We start from the raw sequence: 18,945 nt of genomic DNA on the forward strand, positions 1-18,945 counted from the left end.
TGTGTAGCAAACCCAAAATGATTTATACACTTAGACATACAGCTACAAATCAAATGCTTTTAATTTCCAGTAAAACAGAACAGATTTTGAGTAAGAAACGTTACATTATAGCAAGAACTCCAACTAGACTAAGAACATATAGGGATAACCTTCAAACGTGTTTGTGGTATGCCCTAGGCAGGATAACTTATCGATACACTTTCCTAGCCGAATCACCAGCAAATCCACAGGAATATATATTTCTACTGTGGTGAAATGCGAATGCCAGCATGGAGCTCAATGTTTATGGTAGTTGCTATATAGGAGTCCTGAAGACATACAGATATCAGGTAGAGTGTTCTGATCTATAAATGGGAGAAGTGATTGGCTATTACAAAATTAAGTTCTCTACCTCTATGTTTTTTTAAACGACAAATATACTTTATCTTGTTAATGTGCAATTTCCATGCAGCAACAAGGCTGCTAACAAACTTAACAGATTTAGGAGCAACACTCAGGTGCAAACCCAGGCGTGCACGTTTTACCAACACTCAGTGAAACACGGCCAAGTCCTTGGAAACACACAATCCGCAATACTATTGTACTTGCATGAAATTATTACAGCGTTGCACTCGCTTCTAATACTTATTGACCAGTATTCAAGGTAAAGTACATGTATTCACAATGCACATTTCCAGGAATAGGTAGCAGAATTTAAATAAAACTACTAAGACATTAATAACCAAGTGTCATGATTAACTCATAACGTAGTGGATGCATGGAAGGGTAACCCAGCAGAGGTGGTTAGTTTCTTTGTTTAAGTGGAGGGGTTTCCATCACCTTTACCCCACCATAACTTATTGGCACATCAAAGATGGGACCCGATTCTTGGGGATGGTGTCATATAATCAGTCATGTGGTCAGAGGGGCGTTTGCTTGCAAAAGTCTGATTTAGGGACAATGCAGCGACCTCAAAGCAGAACTCCATGATATACTCTGATCGGAACAACATCGTAAGAACCGTCTGGACTTAAGGAGTTCCCACAGGCCTGCTTATTGGAGAAACTCGTGAGTGAGGGTCCTGTGTTTAAGTCCCATTGTTTTTAAGAACCGTTTGCCGTTTTATTTTTATTTTGTATGTCTTGTTTTTTGTAATTCTGGCACTGTGTAATCTTTGTCTTTTTGTTATTAAAATATTCAAAATCTAAGTCTGTCTTTGGGCTCTAGTATTGATATCCACGAACCCTAAGAGAGGATAACACGTTACCGTATTGATATTGAGTTCTACAGGATATATATATATGTTGTTTGCCCGGGGTGGGTTGATATACCGTATTGGCTCGGATATAGGCCGCCCCCATATATAGGCCGCACCCTAAAAGTTTGGTGCTTTTTTAAAGAAAAAGTTTTTTTTCTTTAAAAAAGCACCAAAAAAAACATGCTGCCACTCTGTCCTCCCTCCCCGAGATACGCTGCCGCTGTCCTCCCTCCCCGAGATACGCTGCCGCTGTCCTCCCTCCCAGCGATACGCTGCCGCTGTCCTCCCTCCCCGAGATACGCTGCCGCTGTCCTCCCTCCCCGAGATACGCTGCCGCTGTCCTCCCTCCCCGAGATACGCTGCCGCTGTCCTCCCTCCCCGAGATCCGCTGCCGCTGTCCTCCCTCCCAGCGATACGCTGCCGCTGTCCTCCCTCCCCGCGATACGCTGCCGCTGTCCTCCCTCCCCGCGATACGCTGCCGCTGGCCTCCCTCCCCGCGATACGCTGCCGCTGTCCTCCCTCCCCGAGATACGCTGCCGCTGTCCTCCCTCCCCGCGATACGCTGCCGCTGGTCTCCCTCCCCGCGATACGCTGCCGCTGTCCTCCCTCCCCGCGATACGCTGCCGCTGTCCTCCCTCCCCGCGATACGCTGCCGCTGTCCTCCCTCCCCGCGATACGCTACCGCTGTCCTCCTCTGCCCCCCCCCTCCTCGACTTACCGGAGCAGACTCCCGGGTGTCTTGCGGGGCCGGCGAGGGACATCTACGCAATACGCGTATGCAACTTCCGGTACCGGTACCGGAAGTTGCATGCGCGTATTGCGTAGATGTCTCCCGCCGGCCCCGCAAGACACCCGGGAGTCTGCTCCGGTAAGTCGGGGGTGGGCAGAGGTAAAACGCTTAGATAACCTCCCGTGCCGGCACCCCCACCCCCCCCCATGGGAAGTGCTGGCAGGGGAGGCTGTCTGAGCGTATCAGACAGTAGGATACGGGTCCCCTGCACCGCTGCGGGGGATGTGTATCTTAACCCCGCTGCCTGCCCGGCGCCCGGGACTGCATGTCCCGGGCGTCGGGCGCTAGACCCCGAATATAGGCCGCACCCCCACTTTAAAAACTTAAAGTGGGGGAAAAAAGTGCGGCCTATATTCGAGCCAATACGGTATATATATATAGCGATAGATGTTCTAATTCGGATCTCTCACGAATCCGGTATCAAAATCGTGAGTGGTGGCAGACTACCTGGGGGGATACAGGCAGGATTTGGGGGTTAATTTGGTATAGCTTATGCCTTGTTAAGGGGTCAAGTTAGTAAATCCAGAGGCCTGGTGCTATTAACCCCTTCATGCCCACGCCCTCCACACAGTCACGGCTTGGCAAGTAGTCCTGACCGTGACACCAAGTGTGCCATTTGTTTCTTGCTTAACTCACTGCTAAGAAATGGGTGCACAGCTTAGTGATTTTATTATTTTGTACAACAGAGGATCTCCAAGCACACGAGGAAATGAATACTCGGTGAGAATCAGAATCTGGCCATCATAACTGGCAGAAGAGTAACTGATTTACCAGACCTATTTACACTTGTGTAAATTGAGTGCAGAAGGCTTTCATAGAGTATTATTTATTGTTTTATATAGCGCCATCAGACTCTGCGGCGCTGTACAAAGAGCAGACAGGATATAACATTTAGTATATACCCGATCTAAAAACAGAATAACTGCAATAACATTTTGAGATTACAACAAAAAATGTTCATTATGCGTTCTTGGTAGATAAAATATATCCTTTGATACTAAAATGATTTTGCTCTTTTGTGAGCGTCTGCCATGTATGTATGTATTAGTCTGATGAATTTAGAAAAGATCTTCTTGAATATTTCTTATTACATTTCTAAAGGGCAATCATGCCCAAAGCACTCTCTTCAGGGTCAATCAAGCTAGGTTCCACCAAGTAATGCCACTTAGTTATTCACCCAGCATCTCCCTCTCAACAGTCAAGCCGCAATGTCTGCATGCACCTTCCTAATGTTTTGCCCACAGAGTTGGAACTCAGCAGTAACATCACTTTAGGAGCAGGGCCGGCCCAAGTCATAATGCCGCCTGGGGCGAAGTTTAAAATGCCGGCCCCCCCCTCCCAATTATCTACCCTTACTCTCCCTCCTTTCCTATTATCTACCCTTACTCTCCCTCCATCTACCTCCCCCCCATTGTACTTACCTTTCAGCAGTCCTGCGGTGAGTCTCCCTGCTTGGTCTTGGTGCCGGCTTGTAATGCTGAGCACCGGAAATGACGTCATCTTCCGGCGCTCAGCATTACAAGCCGGCACCGAGACCGAACTAGACGGCTCGCAGAGGAGAGAGAGGGGCGCCGACCGGGTACTGACAACTTGGTATGCGAAAATCACTCGGCGCCCTCTCGCTCTTCCGCTTTAAAAAAGATAAAGGCCTCGGGACGGCAAAGTGCCGCCCCGAGCAATTGCCCCACTCTGCTCCATGGTAGGGCCGGCCCTGTTCAGGAGCCAGTAATGCTGAGGGCCAGCACCTCCAAAAGGCATGCAAAAAAGAACATGGATATGATGACACATCCACAATCTTCAGAGGCCACATGGTGTTTAAAGCGAAAGTGGCCACAAAGATGGTGCTCCTTTTCAATATATATTATCATTACATCTGAATACGCTGAATGATTAAGAACGAGAGCAGATTCATTTATAGCAAACTGTATGTGAAAAACAGTATCTAAACCAGGGCTCGCCAATGGCCATGACGACTGAGAATTTTGTCCTGGCACCTAGGTCAGGGGCGTCCAACGGGCCTATATTTAAGGGAGTGGGGGATTCTCTTGGGACATCATTAATTTTTGTCATTGAAAACCTTGTTAGTTTAAAAAAAATCCTGGCTCCTAACTTTTTTAGCTGGCTCCTAGATTCAAAACAAATTTGTCAAGCCCTGATCTAAACCATGACAAAAAATTTAAAGAAATGGTACTCTTGGCCGTTTTGCCAACCTTTATACAGCATCAATCCACTGTTCTGTCCTACAGCAAAAAAAACAAAAAAATACTAAATTTCCCATCTTCATATTTATTACCTGAGCCTTATCACTGTGATCTTAAGCTTCACTAAAATAGTGATATGAGAGCATGTTCTGATTTACTAAAAACAATGATACAGAGATTCCATACGGTAGGAAAAACCTGTTTAACAAAATAAAGTTATTTTGTATCGTTGGGCCAATGAACTAAAAAAAGTACCTAATTATTTTTTGATGGTGCCAACATAATACAAGCACAGTATGCGCTCTTGCGATGCAAAATGTTTAGGAAAATAATTTAAATCTTCAAAAACAGGAGAGAATTCAGCTGCTAAAGTAAGACATGAAGCCGTTAAAGTTTTATGAAACAGTCTGTTCACGTAGTTCTAGAAATGCTACGACCTCACATGTTTAGTCAATCTAGAGCAGCCAATAGCGAGAGAGTGTAAGCAATTCCAGAGCTTCCCCAGCCAGTAATAGCGGCGTTCTAAAAACACCGTGCGGATAACTCACATCATAAACACACTAAGTGATCCAGGACTGAACTTCACACGGACATCGCAGAAGAGAAATCAATGCAGAAAACACACTCCAGTAAAATTTCATGAAACTAGCATAAAATCATTCGACAAAACAGATTCCTAAACCCAAAAGTGTTCGAGGAATGACTCAGACAATCCCCTTGCTGACATTATAGACCTTAAAGTTTTGGCATTTCTTTTTTTTAGGCTTTTCAACCAAACGGCACACTTGTCTCATACAGTATTGAATAAAATCAACTTCAGTTTTGTAGGCAAAGCAATTTCGGCGAAAGATAAGCAAACGTGCATATTGTATACAAATACAATTATATGTTCCATCCAAATGTGCTATATATACACACACACACACACACACACTATGTACAACACAGTATACCGTTTTCTACACAATTTGTAATATACAGTCTTTAAAACAAGTAGCAAAAGCGAACATTAATCATGAAGCATTAAATTAACTATAAAAAGGCTACCAAACAAACAGGGGCTTCGCTGCACTCTATTGTATAAAGAAATGACTTTACTTAAGGAGGAATACTGACCCATTTATCATATTGAAAATGCTGCCACTTACCGTAAATAATACTGTTTCAAAGCGAACGCAGCGTTTGCACAACCTCTCGGGAAGTTAAAATCCTCCGCTATCTCAGCCCACTGGTTCTTTTCGGATACCTTAGAGACAAACACGTACAATTATCGCACCTTTCAAAGAGTAACAAGCAGCAGCAGTGCTGTGACTGTGCATATGGCTCTGTACAATCTAAACACACAATACTCCAATCTCATAAGGCCGTATCCCTATAACATAAAGCCGTATCCCTATAGATGACAGCGCTCGCCCTGTCCCCGGTGCCTCTCTGAAGCCGAGTGAAGTGCAGGGATAGGGAGGGAAGCCCTGAAGCGCCGGGGGGAGGGGGCAGTACACGGAGCGCTCTCCCGCCCGGCTAACGTTACTGTAACAGTAATCGCCGTCGCCTTTTATTATTCTTTTCTTCGTACCTTTATTTTCTCCCTAACGACTGAGACACAAGATGGCTATTGATGCCAGCCTGAGCTGTTTATGTCATCTCCCCCACTGTGCTCGGGAAACATGGCAGGGAGGGGTTAGTGCGAGGCCGCCCGGGCAGGCTTCGAGCTTTTAGGACGATCACCGATGTGAAGGCTTTCCCCGCTAATTTTGACTTGCTGAGAAAGTGCTCAGTATGAGAGCTCTGTGCGCCGGGCCGTGCAGGAGGAAGGCAGGGGAGGGCGGATACGGATCGGGGGTCCTTAGTACCCCATTTACACCTGATCGTCACACCACGAACACACACAGGACGGCCCCCCGGTAGCAGCATTCATCAGGGCTGCAGCTATCCTCATCCAAAACTAGCGGGCCCGTCGAAACTTCGACTGTATGACAAGGCCCCAAATCCGGGGCCTTTCCATGATTCCAGCCCTAGGCTGGAGAGCAGGCACACGCAGCTAGCCGATGGAGTATTTCCCAGGCATTTTTTCACGCATTAGGGTCAGTGGTGCACCACGCTTCACACACGCAGCTAAGGATCATACACTGGCTTTTACCGGGAAGCTATATGTAAACAGACTTCTAACCTGTAGCGGTATTTGTGCGAATACATGAAGGCAGACAACATCCAAACGGGTACAGGGCATGGCTTCAGCCCACAATGCGCCACAAATAAGAACAACTATGTGCCCCTCACCTTGGCAAATCCTCCCAAAGTGGTGACTCTCGTGTAGAGGGAGTGCAGGTCGAGCTCTCTGCCCCCAACGGCGGGTAGTTTCCTGAAGCGTGACCTGCTGAGACACCCGACATAAAGAGAGGGTAAAGGCCTGCTGCTGCTGTCACCCTTACACAGCCAAAGCAAACACCTGTTCAGACACAGTTACGGACCTTATAAAGGGGTTAAAGAATTAAAACCAACAACATTAACTGTTACTTTTCTTATACATATAAAGGACTTAGTGTCCCCTTAATGTGACATACTAAATGATTGTCCTGACGTCATAGCATTTAGTTTGGAAGCCTTACCCAGTGTTTTTAGTAGTGACCAGGCACATGGGGGTTACAGATGTGCTGTAATGGGCAGAATGTGGATTTCAGCAGGACCTCCTCTAGAAGAATGCCAGTGGAAGTACTTGAAGCACATGGAATGCTATGGATGTTACACTTAGCTGGATGTGCCCGAGTATATTTGTTCATTTCTGTACTTTAGGTTACTCAACATACTACCTGAAGCTGGGGAGCAATGTGAAGAAGAAAGAAGTGGCTAAAACGAAATATATTAAGGCCATTCCATCCTCCATAACACCTCTCAGATGACCTATATATATAACATAATGCTTTGGCTGCAGTACAAAGAGGACCTGCTAAACCCTTGGAGTTCCCTGCCAAGAGTTGATGGTAAAAGGCCATGCTCCCCAGGTTTTGCATATCCTTGGAGGACATTATATGCTAGGCTTTGGTAAAGAGTACCTTAAAGACTGACCAGGACCTAAGCAATAAAGTTAACCAACAGTAACTGTTGACAGATATGGTTCCTTGGCCGGAAATATGCGCTACCATACATAAAACATCCGTATATGGCGTGATCCCATATGGGATATAGAAAAGAATTGATCATTGAACAAGGAACAAAACAGAACAAATGTCAGAGTAAAATCATAATGAAAATAGTTACACTACAGAGAACTGGATGTACATTGGCAAACCAAAGGTAAGTGTGAGTTAATGTTTATTTTTCCTACTAAACAAAAAATGGGGGGGGGGTCTGCATGTAAATTTCTTGCACAAATGGGACAGCCACCAAAGGCAGATGGTAAAAGGCCTATATAGGTGCCATGTATGGATTAAATGCATCTCTAAAGGGCGGGGATGAAAAAGTTTTGAAAGGAATCAGGGGTCTGTGCATGGGGCCCAGTTTATTCCCACCCCAAAACTATTTACATGCCACAGGGCTACAATGGTTACATCCTAGCTGGTTATAGCATGAGAGGATACAGGCAAGGTATCCATGTCAATGTAATAAGTGTTTTCATAGTTGCATCCTGGGATTCCCCTCACACTAATGATGTAAATAAGATCAGGCATTATGTGTGTAGGACATATTCCTTTGGGGGAGGGACATTTTGGTGCTTATCTGTTTGGCATCACCAGCCAAATAATTAATAGAGCGTATGTGTTATGCTATTTCTTTTAGGACCCGTTCACAACTCCAGGGCAAAGTATATGCAGGACCCTTAGATCAACAGGCTTGTGTGCGTGGATTAACCCCTACAGAATGAGTGTAGACCGTGCGTGAGCGGGATTCCACCCCCCTCCGTATAATAACACGGTGAGGTCCAGCTCCCCTCCCCCATGTGATAGAGTCCCGGTGCATGTGCAGCTTTCTCCCAGCTCAGCTCACCCTCTACTCTCGTGGAACTGCCGCAGCTCGTCCAGAAAAGCCAGCCCCTTCCTCCGGTGATTCGGTTCACACTTGACCGTCGAGTTAGACATGTTTGGTGATTCAGGTCCACAGAGGACAGAGCTGATCCCGGGGCTGTCCTCAGATAACCGATTAGTGATATCGGTGTGGAGATCTCCGGATACCCACACTTATTTACAGGGAGCAGCTCTGAGGCCAGGGGGTGTCGGCCTCCCGCTCCTTGGCTCTCAGGAGAGCAGGCAGCCCGCTCATGGACCGCACAGGAGGTGCTGGGAGGACACGGGGGTCCGGCAAGCCCAGTACACCAAGAGATGGGAAAAGTTCAGGTAGAGGAGGCCGCGGGAAACAGCAACGAACACAAGAAAGGGGGGGAAAACAGAGAGCGTCGACAAGTGGATTGGCGGTGGCGAGCAGCGACGGCCTGGCCGGGGTTGGCAAGCTGCTCCTCGTTTGTCTGTCTCCGCCACCTTCAGCACGGGCAGCCGGCCGGTTCCTGTCTGACACGGAGCATGTTGGTGCCGGGCCGCTACGGGCTCCCTATCTCCCTTTGTGTAACTGCCTTATGCCGGCGGCCCCGGTCCGTGGGTGCTAACGTCCGTGATGGCGGTGGCAGTCCGTTCCGGATTTCCCCCCTCCCGGGGCCCTTTCGCTGATGTACCCGCGCAGGGGACTGCCGACTACAGCGGCCGCGGAATTCACCGCTCCTCACTCTACCTCACAGACAAAAAGATCTCAGGCCGCAGCGGCGGCCACTGCTGCTCCTGCTGCTGGTGAGGGGGACAGAAAGCGCAGAACAGCGACCCCTTTGCGCCGGCCGCGAGAACTACAAAAAGGCCTGCACCTCGCAGCGAGCTTCGCGCGCTCCTGGAACCTGCCGCGCGCGTACCACCCCGGCGAGGCAGAGGGAAGGCAGCGTGCTCGCGCCCGGGAGCCTGGCTAGGGGCACCGTGCTCGCGCAGGCTTCCAGGTCCGCAACGCGCGCGCGGCAGGGAACAATAGGAGATAGAAGTGAAGCTGCTCTGAGCAGCGTAGGGACGGTGTGCAAAGTGACGCAAGTGCTGGTAAGCGAAGCAGACAGCGACAACATGAAACCGACCGTTGAGGACTACCTTAGGGATCGTGGCAAAATGCAAAACCTGAACTTTATTTTTTTTGAACGTAGACGTCACTGCGCTGGGAGTTTTCTGTTGAAGTTTTATCTACTTAATGCAAACACAGGGCCAACGTATTTCACACGTGCGGGTTCGGTTTCCTGGCGTATGTTTACTGGACCCTGTGGCAATGTAGATACGAAGAAGCCTTACTTAACTTTTTTTGGCGGGGTTATTTCCATAAACAGAGATCCCAGTTGACGCGTAGTGTCCGTATTTGAGGGAGTTATCGGGCTCGGTGTGGTTGCTGTGTACACTTTCTAACAATCCCAAACCTTTGGTAGCAAGCATGTTAATTTAAAGGGACCCTCCAGCCATCATTTGATATCTAAGGAGTCCCTTTCAATTGCTATGCCCTTAAGAAAGCCACTATTGTCCTTTAAATATATATATATAATTTAAAATTTGTGTGTGCAGTAAATGAGAGAGAAGAAAATTACAACTAAACACAAACACTGCAGAAACAGCCACTGTCAAAGCGTACACAATTTGCCCGGCCACAAAGGGGTTAATCAGTCCTTAGTCTCATCTTAGAGTGACGATATGCCTATCCCATGCGTGTTTAAGCTCGCTCATTCTATTACCTTCTACCACGTCTGATGGGAGGATGTTCCACTCATATACCACCCCCTCGGTAAAGTAAAATGTAACTCGGGTCAGCGACTGGAAACCACAACTCTTCTGCCAGCCTTCTGTTAAACGAACGCTGCTGTGTAGAAATAAGTATGTATGTGTCTGTGGACAACCCCTTTATATTAAGTTTGAACACACATCTTTTCTGTACATTAAAGCAGAAGAAAGTTAAACATGCACGGTTTAATTGTAAAGTTTTTCGCTCAAAATCTTTGGAGCCTCCCCCCCGAATTGTTGCCCTAGGCCATTAGTGGTAAACACTTTGTGAAAAATGCTGTAAAGTCAGAATGGTTCCAAAAATAGATGTCAATAGTTTATTTTTTATAATTTGACAAAAAGTAAAATGACTGAACAGAAAAAAAATCTAATTAAAATCAGTATTGGGTGGGACCACCCTTTGCCTTCTTAACAGTATCAATTTTTCTAAGTACAATTGCACACAGTTTTTAAGGAGCTCAGCAGGTAGGCTGTTCCAAACATCTTGGAGAAGTAACCACTGTTCCTCTGTGCATTTAGGCAGCCTCAATTGCTTCTCTCTCTTCATGTAGTCCCAAACTCATTGATGTTGAGATCAGAGCTCCGATGGGGCCATCCATGACTCCTTGTTCTTCTTTACGTAGTTCTTAATGACTTTGGCTTTATGGGGTTGTGCCGTACAGCATAATTAATTTGGGGCCAATCAGATTCCTGCCTGATGGTATTGCATGACAGATCAATATTTGCACTTCTCAGCATTGAGGATACCATTAATTGTGACCAAATCCCCAACTACATTTGCAGATATGACATCCCAACTTGCAAGGAACCTCCATCATGCTACACTTTTGCCTGCACTCATTCCTGTACCTTCCAGCCACTCGGGGAACAAACTTCTGCCATAGCCAAGGATTTCAAAATTTGACTTGTTTGGCCAGAGCCCCTGCTGCCATTTTTCTACACTCCAGTTACTGTGTTTTCGTGAATAGGTAAGTGGCCTTGTTTCCATGTTGAAGATATGGCTTTTTAGCCACATGTCTTCCATAAAGACCACTTCTGACTAGACTTCTCTGGACAGCAATACTGAGCTGATGGTGCACTTAGAATGGGAATGTAAGCATACAAACTGGACCACAGAGCAATAGAAGAAGGTGGCCTGGTCTGATGAATCATGTTCTTTAACATTACATGGATGGCCTAGTGCTCGTGCGTCGCTTACGTAAAGAACGCATGGCACCAGGAAGCACTATGGGGAAAAGGCAAGCCAGTGGAGACAGTGGGCAATGTTCTGCAGGGAAACCTTGGGTCCTGCCATTCATGTGGCTGTTACTTTGACACGCACTACCTACTTCAGTATTGTTATAGACCATGTACACCTTTCATGTATTCCTTGATGGCATTGGTCTCTTTCAGCAGGATAATATGCCCTCCCACAAAGCAAAAATTGTTCGGGAATGGTTTAAGCAACACAACAACGAGTTCAAGGTGTTTGCTTGGCCTCCAAATTCCACAGATCTCAATCCAGTTGAGCCTCTATCGGATATGCTGGACAAACAAGTCCGATCCATTGAGGCCCCACCTCGCAACTTACATGACTTAAATGATTTGCTGTTAATATCCTGGTGCCAGATACCACAGGTATAGTGGAGTCCATACCTCGACGGGGCAACATGAACATATTTCACACGTGAGGGTTAAGAGACAATTGTGGCTTTAACTTCTTCACCATAAGTTATGAAGGTCCAACCCCAATGATCTCCTGCTGCAGGAACAGCATGGCTGGCCCAGTATAATGTATAGTAAACTCAGTGAACCTTCTTCAATGCCTCCTCATCTATTATTCTATACTTTATGCAGTGCCGACTCAACCGTTCTTGCTTGAGGAACTTCCCCATGTTGGCCATTCATAATGAATAATTAAGTGAGACAGTTGAAAACAGCTCTCACATTAGTGAATAAACCTCAAAGTAAAAAAAAAATGAATAATTATGTGTTATTCATAATATCAGCAAGAAAACTTGCTATTTGTAAATCCAGCCGTAGTGTGATTTAACCTCTTCATGAATGTTGATGTAGGACCACAAAAATTGGTCCTTGAGGACCAAGGATGCATCCATGTATGTCATGGAGTCTTGGTACCTGCAGGGGAGTGCAGGCTGTCAAATGAGAGATCTTTCCAGCTAACACTATGGAGGTTGTGCTTATACGGGACAGCCTCCATGGGGTTCACTACATGTTGCCGCGTGCCTTTACCATATGGAGTCCCAGGATGTGAGGAAGGCGTGCATGGTTTTGCCTGGGTCCCAGCCACTGCGTAACCCCCAAATTCCACTTTTAAAACACCCCATACACACACATACTCATCACATTTGACATGCATAGGAAAACTTGCTAACTTTAAAGTGAATACAGTGGTCCAGGCAGAAATGAGATCAGGAGGCTGACTATGTTTTCTGAGCAGGTAAACTGTTCTGGCTTACAAAACAAAGAGTAGATTTGGATCATTCAAGATCAGTGCTGAGGTCTGTCAGCAATAGTTTGGGGGTAAATAGGCAATGTGACATGATCTAATTTGGAGAGGTATGATGTATTAACTCTTTGAACTTTGGTTAAGTGATTCCTCACAAAAGTGTATTAGGTGAGGAGTGTTATTTCTTCCATTCACATTTTTCAGCCTGTATGCCAAATTCACTATGTACTTAATATGTGATCCCTTTGCTTTGAATTATGCATTTATGTCAAATAATACCAACAAAATAATTAGAGGTGACACAAAAGAATAATAAAGTAATGGGAATACGTGCTCAAATCACAATAAACCCCTCCTATAAGTGCTAATAAAACAAAACAGAAAGAAAAAAGTGAGAGCAATAAATCACACCCAAACGTAATTGTAACAATACAATTACTGTGAATTGAGTTGAAACAATATTGCCATGTATCCACTTTGATAGTGTTAACCATCTATATATGTTTATAAATGTGTGTGTGTGAATGTATGTATTCAATGCAGTTTTATCACACTGAGATACATTAACTAAAAAAAAACAGCTTTAAAAGAAAGCTGCTATATGTACTCTTATTAACGACACTGTGAAGAATCAACAGGTAGCGATGCACACATCTTTGTGGTTTCAAGGACAGAGACGTTGAACTTGTGATGGAGGGAAAAAAAGCAGCTAAGCCCAAATCCCATCGGGGTATGTCCCTGAAATCCCATTGTCAGTTCCAACCCTGGAATCAGGATAAATGTGACAGAATTTACCCCTATGATTTCCATGCAGTTATTTTCAGAATATGATCTTTTTGGGGAGACTAACAGATTAACTTGTATGCTGCCCAGTTCCTGGCAGCTAACCCAAGAAAACATCCATTCTGGAATCCAACTGATACAATTGAGTTGAGAATGTTTTAGGCACTAACAATTCATGTGGGCATGGCAAAAAATTCCGCCACCAAATCATACTGGATGAAAAATCTGGTATTTTTCATTACAGTTTTAAAAAATGGCATGAGCAGGTACAAATATTTAATTCTGCTTAGATTTTTGCACTTCAATGATAATACAAAGGGTTTACCAACCCTTCACCCCAATTTTGATATGATTTTGAAAATTTGCATGCTTGTTACTTATTTTCAAAGTTTGCTGCAATATATACCCCAGATAAAAATATTTCAGTTGATGAAACCCTAGTTAAATGCAAGGGCAGTATGCCCCTGCAAAGAGGTCTAGGTTTGGCAAAAGTGCCACCAGATACACCTAGGCCTTCCACATTTACAAGGGTAGGGGCAGCAACCTAGCTCCACCAGGTGGGCCTGAATATATGGGGTCAATGGCAAAATTGAGTGAGACCTGGTTTATCCCTTCTATACGGACAATTATTATACAAGTTTCCTTATTTAAAAAATAATGTTTTTGAAAAGTTGGCCTGCAGAACAATATGACTAAAAAGCAGAGGGTTTCCAAAAAAACATTAAAAGATTCACACCTCAAAAGAGGTAAAAGCAATTTCCTATGCCAACAGGAACTGCTGGCATTAAAATTAAAAGACCGAAAAAAAAAAAAACATCTGCCTGATGACAACAGTCAACAGTGCCAGTGTTTGTGTGAAAGAGTACAACAAGCACATGTGGATGTTGACCTCTCAGATCAATGCCTACAGCCATATTTAATTACACCCACATGCAGTGCCTAGTATAAAAATATACTTAATGTATATGACAATGCACAACTCTTTCCTGGTTTTCAAAGAGACACATTTTCTTTTCTGAAATACCAGCTTCATCTGGTTTTAGAAATTTTAAGCACACACGTTGAAGAAACCACACCAGAAAGCACAGTGCGTGGCCACTCTCCCTTTAAATACCCCTCAAACCACACAAAAATGTAGGATATGTGCATAACAGGGGAAACAGACAGACACCAGTTTGTATTGTGGTGATTGTCCCCGCCAGCCTGGGCTCTGCAGTGTGATCTGTTTTCAAACATTTACACAAAACAATTACATTTTAATAACTATGTTTTTTCATCCATCCACCCGTTTTCCCCGTGACTTAGGCAAAATCAATACACACATAGAAAATGACCGAATGCTACTGTATCCAATGATACATACTGAGCCAAGTACTTGGGGGAGAGACCAGATAAAGTGCAACAAGTTAGTTTGGTGCTCCAATTATGGATTTTTTTTTTAATTGACCAATATCCTCACCAATGTATATTTAACCCTTTAAGGACAATGGGCTGTCCCTAAACCCATTGAAAACAATGCATTTTAAGCCTGTACATGTACGGGCTTTGTCATTAAGGGGTTAAGAAATATATCAGTTGGTGAGGATATGGCATCATAAATGTCCATAGATCAATTGAAAAATGCTGTGGGCTGTCTGGGTTTGAAAGTTACATAGTTTAATGGGGTTAAATTGAAATGTGTGAAATTCAGCCAGTAAAGTGATCCATGTTTGACAAAAAAAAAACAAAACTGAAATGCACATGTTCCAATATCAAGAGTTGTTTCTGAAATACTGCAATGTGTAATGTTTGGAACAGACTGGAGGTAAATTGATTGATTAAAAAATGTTAAAATGACCCTAGTAAAATACGTTGAGTTGTCAACTTTCAAAAAATATATACTTTTGTTCAGCATTTATTGTTGCTATTAGGGCTTCACTCCAAGCATATCACATAAAAATATATAAACAATTCTGGAAAACGGCGAAGCAGATTTTTCATTTTTAGCCTTGTAACTACCAAGTAAAAAATACAAGGTATATGTTTCTGAAATCAGGACAAATACCTAAATATATTTATATGTATAGTTTTATGGGTAAAACTGGGCTGAGACTTCACGTGGTAAGTGATTTGCTTGTGTATGTGTGTCTCGGTATGTATATGTGTCTGTCTGGGTATGTTACTGTGTGTCTCGGTTTATTGGTATGCCAGTTTGTGACCATGTGTCTTTGTCTGGGTATTTTAGCGTTTGTGGGTATTTAAGCGTGTGAACATGTGCCTGGCTGGGTATGTTAGTGAAAGTGTGTGTCTTTGGGTATGTTAGTGTGTGTATCTGGGTATGTTGGTGTGGGGGGGGTATTTTATTGTGTAATGCTTGTGTGTTAGCGTGAGTGTCTGTGTGCGTGTATATTAGCATGCGTGTATAGATATGTGTGTCAGTGTGAACGTCTGAATGTGTGTGAATGGCCCTGCCGAAGGTCAGGCTCTGGACCTGCTCCTAGTCCTTAATATAGTTAAGCAGTAATCAATGCTTCATTACAAAGACTCACATTTCTCCACAGGTTGAGTTGTTGCCGTTATTTGTTAAGTTTACCTATGGGAGTTTGAATCTATGGAATGGTGGGTAGTACACAGCAGCAGTTACACTTAGCAGGTGTCTGCTGTTGATCTTGCTGGTGTGCCTGGAAGGAAAACGTTAGCTGTAACATTCACTGGCACTATCTATCTGTGAAGGGTTACTATACTATATCTAGTCCTTTTTATCTCATCATGTCTCTAGCCTAAATTGAAAACAAAGTTGGTTACACAATGCAAACATGGAGCCATGCTTCAAAGAACAAAGGGGAAATCATTCAAACCAAAAAAAAAAGTGTGTAAGGATGGTGAAACCTGATCTCACTGGTTTCTCATTCAGCATGGCATCTCCTTTACCTCCCTTTAACTCCAGTTCAGAGGGGGGAGGCAAAGTAAAGCAAATTCAGAAGTTTGCTGTGTTTGTTAAACCACTCAAGCTACCATAACTAAGGACAGGTTCTGGCCATGAAAGCAAAAAACAGTGAGCTGATACAGATCAGGATTATTTTAAATGGTTTAGCAGTTTTCTGGTCTTCAGAAGTCCCTTCTTTTCAACATTTTCTTAGCCTTAGCGTTGTTGGTCATAATGACTTCATTTTACTGACAAAAATAAAGATGTAATATTATTCCACAAAAGAGGCTGCCTGGTGACTTGCTGATTTCAGAATTAATCAATTTCCATTAGGGGCTCTCATGTAAGAAAAACAAAAAAAGGAAAACAACAATAGTGTAGACTGTTGGGACAAGTTTGAAAGAGGTTCCTGTGCCGCATCACAGCTTTTGGGGGATTGGATCTGAATATCCACGACTTCTGGAGGAGAGATCCTGGACACTGTGGGGCTCCTTCACCCCCCCCCTTTCTGAGCACAGACTTTCACGTAATTTTATGTGCATTGGATTCCGTGAGTGCAACCATTTGTTATTTTATTTATAAACAAGCGTAAACAGTATCACATTATTGCTTGTGCCCGTTCCTTTTCTCTAGTGACATTTAATCCGGTTATGAAAGGGAAATGAGAGATACGTGCACACTTTCATCACTATTGTGAGTGCAACCAACATAATTAACACTGGATTGTCCGAACAGTCTACACTATTGTTCTTTTTCTTTCTTTGTTTTTCTTACATAAGCGCCCCTGATTGAAATTGATCCTACACTTTACAACACCTGGAGAGAGGTGTTTTAAGGCGGCAGCTGTGAGAATACAAAGGGAAGTACTTATAAGATACTTAGTTAACTAATATACACTATCTTTGGGACACACCGGTTCTCTTCACAACCTCTTTTCTGGTTTTAGAATTAGGAGGTTATCACCGCAAGCTTTTCATTGCTAGAAATAACATTTAACATAACGGATATGAATATCACATTTATATTGCTTAATTAATTATTCAATAAGGTGTATTTTAACCCCTTTATGACCAGGTCATTTCCCACCACAGTGACCAAAGATTTTTATGTTTTCGTACCCACAATTTATATAGAGCTTTCACTGATACCCTGTTGAATGTATGTATGTATATATTAATATTAATATATTAATATTATTGTTAAATTGTTATTGATATATTATTATTATTATTAGTAGTAGTAGTAGTAGTAGTAGTAGTAGCAGTATTATCCCTTATATAGCACAAACAAATGGTGCTTCTTTCAATACATTTGTCAGGGTATGACAAAACTAGAATAGCACTACCTGTAATTATACACCATTTTTTGTTATTATTTACATTTGAGTTGATGGACATGGAAGAGTTTCTTTTTAATTATTATATTTTACTTTTTGACTAAAGATTCTTTTGGTGTCTTTTATAGACCTTTGGGATCCCTCTTGTAAGATGGTGCCCCTTATGATGTCTTGGTGCCATCACTGGGTTTCAGTTTTATGTAACCATTTTTTTCTTTCTTGAAAAGGGAGAAACTCGGTTTCTCTCAGTACCCACTGCAGCTGATCACAATGAGAGGATCAAGCATGGCTCTATAGCCATTCACTGCTGTGCGCAGTACCACTGATCAGCCTGCATGGGTGGGTTTTGGGGAACTCTTTTTCTGTGAATTTGGGGGGGGTTCAGCTTTAAGTGTAACCGGTGCTCACACCAAGGGCCATTACACCTAACCTATTAGCCCAAACCCTATGATTCTAGCTCCTGGAGACAGGGAGACTGATCTCTTGTGTACTGGTGGGGAAATCCCTCTGCCAATGCAAAGATTATAAAACATCACACGGGTCATTAAGCACGCAATCCTTATGCTGGAATAGTGCATTGTTACGTAGTTAGATAACCTGGAAATTAAATACACAATTCATATAATTGAAGTAACCCCTTCTTGTCTATAGGATGGCAAAAACAGTGTGGGCTAGAAACCAACACCTAACATAGCCTGGCTAACTATTATTATTATAAATCATACCAGTATAGTAGTCAGTGTTAGCACAGGCCATCTCCTTATTGTAATGCATTGGGCATTGAGGTAGTATACCGTGTTAGCAGGTACTACATTCCAGAAAGATCCCCCAGAATTTTGTTCAATACATCCCGCCATTGCTTTAACAGTCATCAATTTATGGCCTGGGCCCCGTAAAATTGTGCCAGTCGAATGTACCTGAAGGCAGTCCTGAATGTTGAAGGGAAAAGAGGACTCTATGAAAATCATTATTGACTTTGTACAGATTACTAATGCAAAAGCAAACGTAACAATAATGCAGTAAACATACAGGCTCTGATAAAGAGGGCAGATGTCTAGTCTGGTGGAAACCGAACTTGTATCGCTTCGGTCTTCCTCACTGATGTCCTTGTGAAAAAGTGCTTTAAACCTGTACGCAGCCAACATCTCAACTGTGACTTTGTGAAAAATGATAACAATTACTTACCTAGCAGGAGGCTGATTAACCAACACGTGGGATACACAAATAGAGATGTAAACTTGTTTGCATGAAATATCTCTTTGTTGCCCAGCACTATCCACATGTGATTTACTATATAACTGACTTCTTATTGTGTACTTGGCTGCTGCAGTCTATGAGGTGTGTGGCACTTAGAGTACCTATATGATTTTTTTATATTGGCATTTTAATGTGAAAGTATGTATGTGTAAAAAGTTAAATGATGCAACTTAAACTGTTTTACTTTCAGTTCCACATATAGTC

General features: G+C 43.5%; 1 protein-coding gene across 2 annotated transcripts in view; it reads right to left on the bottom strand.

The window, feature by feature from the left end:
- ARID2 (AT-rich interaction domain 2) overlaps nucleotides 1-8,998 on the bottom strand; it is a 36,368-nt gene extending 27,370 nt beyond the window's left edge. The window contains exons 1-3 of one of the 2 annotated variants that reach the window (XM_053462298.1): nucleotides 8,210-8,998; nucleotides 6,506-6,599; nucleotides 5,377-5,474 (exon numbers count right to left, since the gene is read on the bottom strand). In XM_053462298.1, the coding sequence (XP_053318273.1) occupies nucleotides 5,377-5,474; nucleotides 6,506-6,599; nucleotides 8,210-8,301 (284 nt within the window). In that variant the 5' untranslated portion in view covers nucleotides 8,302-8,998. Of the gene's footprint in view, nucleotides 1-5,376; nucleotides 5,475-6,505; nucleotides 6,603-8,209 lie in introns of both variants that reach the window. The other variant, XM_053462297.1, reaches the window with a different exon arrangement.
- Nucleotides 8,999-18,945: the final 9,947 nt, after the last annotated feature.

This window comes from Spea bombifrons, chromosome 4, assembly GCF_027358695.1.
Source record: "Spea bombifrons isolate aSpeBom1 chromosome 4, aSpeBom1.2.pri, whole genome shotgun sequence".
Lineage (NCBI taxonomy): Eukaryota > Metazoa > Chordata > Amphibia > Anura > Pelobatidae > Spea > Spea bombifrons.